Source organism: Anopheles coluzzii, chromosome 3 (genome assembly GCF_943734685.1).
Source record: "Anopheles coluzzii chromosome 3, AcolN3, whole genome shotgun sequence".
NCBI lineage: Eukaryota > Metazoa > Arthropoda > Insecta > Diptera > Culicidae > Anopheles > Anopheles coluzzii.
The window spans coordinates 48,482,780-48,488,374 of record NC_064671.1 but is presented as its reverse complement, the minus strand read 5'-3'; the positions used below and the strand labels follow the sequence as shown (position 1 = coordinate 48,488,374).

Genomic DNA, 5,595 nt, shown 5'->3' with positions numbered 1-5,595 from the left:
AAACGCGTTGATGCTGTATCATCGCCGAACGTAAACTAAAGTGATTTCGTTCGTTCGTATTGCTCATCAGCTGCCGTTAACCCAGAGAACGTTCGTCCGCTTGAGAATCGCATGCTCTCTTTATTGTGCAATATCTCTCTGTTTATCTTTTGAACGAGTATCATTGGTTACGAGGGGTTTGATACTTCTATTTGGAAGATACAACAGTACTTGAACCACGCGGAGTTTCATAGTATACTTTTAAACTGGATCCCGGTTAAAAGGATTTAGAGCTGTGGGGGAGAGAGCAACAGAGAGATATAGAGAGAGAGAGAGTGGAAAATTGTGACAATGATGGTTAGAAAGTTTTTTAAATCGTAAGCCTGCTTTGTGGAGTTTGTCTTCTTACATACTGATGCATTAGAAAAATATGCAAAACGTAAAAGACTAATAAACATTTTTGAAGAATGTTCGCGTAGTGTAAACAAAACATTTTCGTAAACTGTCACTAGACAGCCCATGTTGAAAGTTTAATGGATCATCCTTTTGATAGCTACCGTTAGTTTAGGGCGGAAATGTATATGCAGAGATGATACAGTCAATTTATTGAAGGTGCGAAAATTTTCATCGAATATTTATTTTTACAGGGGGTTTCAGGGGCTCTAATAATTTTTAATTTTAAAAGAAAAGAGAACTTTATTTGACGGGAAGTGAATTCTACGGCACTTTTTATATAACCTCATTGGAAATTCGAATTGGATTCAAAATATGTTTGACAAAAGGGCTGACGTAGAGTCCACTCCCCCTCATACAAGCCCATCACTTACCGTAAGAAAGAATCAAAATCGTGTCCCAAGATGATCAGAACCCCTGAAAAACCCTGTATTGCAGGTCACTGGATTCGAAATTACATTTATGAGAACAGTTACGATAAACTATCAAATGGTACAAAAAAGCTGTTTCTGCAATAGACCTTCAAAATCGGATTCGACATACCAATAAAGAGTGCAATGGAAAAGCATACGGTTCTATGCACAAAATCATCTAAGGTGGCTGTAGAAAGCAGAGCAGCAATCAAATTTTTGGCTAGTTGGCTTTTTTCGTGGAAAAATGGCTGAGGAAAGTGATTTAATGGAGCTTATAAATCGGGCAATATCGTGTGCACACCCACAGGTTTACGGTGCAGTAAATTTAAATCGACTTCGAGAAGTTTTGTGTCTCTTGGTATTGGCCCAAAAGGCCGGCGGGGAAAATCCGTCCAATGCGCATCACTTGAATGAATCAACCGAAAAGGATAACGAAGTTGCAAGAAATCACTCTGGAGTAGATATAACAAGCGATTCATGTCAAAATGTTGATAATCCTCCACCATCGAGCGAACAAAGTGAAAATGAAGAGGAAATCAATGTGAATGATACTCCAACTCGATCGCCCTCGCCAGAAGACAAAGACCAAGCGACTGGAGAACAGTGGCAAAATGTATTGTTTGAAATTGAAAAAATTGCATGTCAGGTAACGAAAATACATGTCCAAAGCACTGTATAACATTCCATTCACTATAACCTTTGCTTGAGTATGTCTTTAAGATGAATGAAATCAGTGAACGTGTCAATAAAATTGAAACCAAGTGGCAACCCATGAAATGTACATGTTTGGCCGAATGTGGTGCTACTGCAGACGATGAGAATATAAGCCCATCGCAGAGTAATGTATCCTTCTCAGAAAACAACCCATCTACTCAAGTGAACGACGCAAACGAACCGATCTTTGAAGTTGGTCAAAAAAAGACAGTGAACGATATTGATGGCTTACCAGCGCCGCGTGAAGCATCACCATCGGAAGCAACAGATGGAAATGAACCTGCCGCACTGCAGTCAACCTCAGATCAGTCGGTCGTGTCTTGCAAAGACGGTAAAAACAACAATTCGCCACTACCGACCACTGATATTGTTATGGAGCAGGATCAGGAAGGTGTAAATTGTATACAGGAAGATGATGAAAAATCGACGCTGCCGGCATCAAATGGCACACAAAACGAGAAAAGAAAAGAGAGAGCTATCTTTTGTGACAACTTTGAACAACTTGTGGCGATTGTTGAATTTTTGCTGGAACGAGAGAAAATGTTCTCCGAACGACTGGGTAAGGTGGAAGCAATGGTTACCTTGTGCACGGACGAGTTACCCAACCGCTTGGAGGAAGAAGATTACAAAATTCCACCGTCTATGGGCTGGGAAGCCAAATCCCCTGTACAGAACTCAATACAGGATCCTTGTACTGTGAAAATTGTTCCCGAAACAGTGGCGGAGCAAAACAATCTCAAAAGAGAAGCAGTGGCATCGAGCATACACACAAAAGTGGACGAAATCGAAAACGAGCTGGGTTTTCTAAAAGCAACATTAAATAATTTGAACATTGCTGCGGGCGGAAAATTAGGTGCCGAAGTTAAAAATCATGTACACTGTATATCCTGCAACTGTGCCGCTGCTATGGAAGTGTTTGAGACACCCATTCCCCAACCGGTTCCCTTTCATGTGAAACGCTGCTTGAAGCCGGTTCTACGCAGACAGCTGGATTCGTTAAGGAAGGAGTTAAAAGATTCGGTCGGTGCTCCAGTGGATATGGAACCATATTGGCAACTTTTAAAGAAACCCAATTCGTTACGATCGAAATGAAATGTAAGCGTTTTTGCACGGAAAACCAAACGAAGAAAGTGAAGTGTGACAAATTAGTCTGAAGTGTGTGCGTTTTGGTGGGATGTGCGTTTCGGTTCTTAAAATTTACGCAATGATAACTGAATCAGTCGAACAAAACGAACAAAATGGATATTTTTTCCACAGAAACTTTTTATGAAGACATGTAGGAAAATATAGTTGGATTCATTTATTTCGGAAATCTGTTAATATTCTTACACATACATGCTTTTTCGTTTTGTTAAACAAATAACAACATAAGCTGCAATGAGCGAATAATATTATTGATTGTTGATGAAAGAGGGAAAGAGCTCTTTCGTAGCTCTAATTTCTTGGAACAACATCATAGTTTTTCGTTACAGCTTTTTTAGATGTTTGAATTATACTTTCTGAAATATGTAGATCAAAGTGTATGGCATAGCCTGTTTGAACGTATGACAGTTTGTATGACCAAATTTGAACGCCACTGTTTTGATAGTATGAGTGAAACTCTGATTAGGCGTGTGTGTTGAGCGGAGGGGAGTGCGGAGCGGAGGGGAGGATGAAATGTTGTATGTAGCTTAACCTAATGGAATTGCTTGCAAATCCGTCACTGATTAATTGTCTTCGGCGTAATCCAACAATTACCTAACACTAAAATTGTAAATTGTTAGTCAGTCTCGTAGTACAGTCGTCAATTCGTACGACTTAACAACATGCTCGTCATGGGTTCAAGCCCCTAATGGACCATACGAAGGACTGACTATCCTGCTATGGGGGAGTAGTAATCCATAGGTCACTGAAAGCCAAGCCCACAAGTAGTGGTACAGGCAGGCCTTGACCGACAACGGTTGTTGAGCCAAATACGACGAAAATTGTAAATATTGGTTCACCTCCTCCATTGGCTTGTTTTGTTGCACAAAATATTTTTTTTTTGGTAATTTGAATATTTTTATTAACTATATTGTGATACTTTCAATTTCTTAGATTTGTAACAAAACAAAATTATTTAACCATTTACATTATTATAAGATGTCCCATATAGCACTGAAATTCAAATAGATCCTCAGCACCGTTTTCACCGTTCAAAAACGGATCCTCAGCACCGTTTGCAATGTTCTTGCATCATCATAGTAGGAAACGTAATACATTCAAGAATTTTCCTACTCCTCCATAAATTTATCCACCTTTCCAGATTTGTTTTTTTTTTTTTGTACTTTGGCTTTAGATATTTTAAGGCTATTATTACATATTAAAATCGAATATTGTTAAGAATCAAGACACATTTCCTTAATTTAAAAAAATCGTATTGTTTTGAATCACGGACACATAAGGCATTCCAAGCATTTAATATTTTGTTACTAATTCAAATTAAATCGGCCAAACCTCTGCACGATTCACTTAACTCAAGCAATCTTTGGAAATCTGAGAAAAATAGATTTACAATAATTTTACTCTAAACATTGCAAAACATCATGGAATTTCAACGATGTTTTGATTCATATTTCGGACAGTTTCGAGCTCATGGTTCAAATTACAGACATTTTGGTTCGAATTCCGTACAGCCTGAAAATTGTATCACCATACTTCACATTCACACATTCACACACACACACTAAACTTTTCTGGTTTGTAATGCAATTTGTGTGGCTAAGATAGCTTTAAACAGCACATAGCTTTAGGAAGCACTTGTGCAGACTAACAACTTTCACAAATCTCCAAGTACAGATAGTCTTCGAGATACGCGGAAACTTATATATGTTTATTTCGACATTCACAGTTTTAAGAATTTAATAGTTCTTTGAATAAATTTTACTGATTTGATACTTTAACAGTTCAGAACAACATGAATTTGTCTAAAATCATTATATTGTGCTTTCATTCACTATAGATAGAATAGATAGAATAGAAGCCATCCAAAAGAAATTTACAAAAATGATGTTTTATCGACTACCTTGGTTCAACAGAGTGGAATGTCTATCATATAAGGTTGGATGTTTATTATTTCGACTGGAAACTCAGTGTGGAATGTCCATCATATAATGTTAGATGTTTATTATTTCGACTGGAAACACTGCAGCAAAAAACGAGGACGGCTCAGTGGTTATTTTTTCACAAGGTAATTACTGGACTTGGCCCCGTATGTGTGGAAGGACAATGGAGGAGCCGCTATAATGACGAGCTATACGAGATGTACGGCGACCTCACTGTCGTACAGCGTATAAAGCTCGCCAGGCTCCGGTGGGCTGGCCATGTTATACGCATGGAAACGGACGACCCAGCCCGTAAAGTACTGGCAGACGAAGGCGCGAGACCGTGAGCGGTTTCGGACACTCCTGAGGCAGGCCAAGACCGCAAAGCGGTTGTAGCGCCGGATAAGTAAGTAAGTAAGTAATTACTGAACTAGTTGACGCCCCTTCCTTAGTTATTAGTTTTGAACTTCTGGTTCTGGTCGCTTGTGATATTCATATTTCAAATGGAATTTACTTCATTAAATCATTTGGGAAATGGTTTAATGACATTTCGGTCAGTATTATGAGAAAATCTGTGATTTTCGGTAGGATAAATTAAAAATCGGTAGTTTTAGGGTGGTCATCTGTGAATCGGTAGGCATATCAAAAATCGATAGGAATACAGATTAATCGGTATTTCTGGTCACTCTGCGTACACGTTCCGCCAAACTCTCCATACGGTTACGCTAGCCCAAAACGTGTAGAGGTCTAATGATAGTCCCACAATTTTTAGAAAATGCACAAACCCGTAATGAAATAATAGCAAAAAGTAAATGAAAGAAAAAATTATCTCCCTCCCCAACGGTTATGGTTTTATCTCCCTCCCACTCTCCCCACCCGACGATTGAATCGAAATAGATAACTCTCACTCGGGCAAAACACTGAATGGGTTAAAGACTGTTTAGCATCTTCAAACGACATGTTAAAATTATGTG

General features: G+C 38.7%; 1 protein-coding gene across 1 annotated transcript; it reads left to right on the top strand.

Moving 5' to 3' along the window:
• The first annotated feature begins 905 nt into the window (after positions 1–905).
• LOC120959689 (uncharacterized) lies at positions 906–2,887 on the top strand. Its single transcript, XM_040383278.2, has 2 exons — positions 906–1,491; positions 1,566–2,887. Exons 1-2 carry the CDS (start codon positions 1,090–1,092, stop codon positions 2,649–2,651), a joined length of 1,488 nt encoding a protein of 495 aa, XP_040239212.2. The 5' UTR covers positions 906–1,089; the 3' UTR covers positions 2,652–2,887.
• Positions 2,888–5,595: the final 2,708 nt, after the last annotated feature.

Excerpts from the sequence above, each read along its gene's own strand:
- LOC120959689 (XM_040383278.2), top strand. The coding sequence starts at position 1,090 with ATGGCTGAGGAAAGTGATTTAATGGAGCTTATAAATCGGGCAATATCG. Across the intron at positions 1,492-1,565 it reads TTGAAAAAATTGCATGTCAG|ATGAATGAAATCAGTGAACG; the intron begins GTAACGAAAATA and ends TATGTCTTTAAG.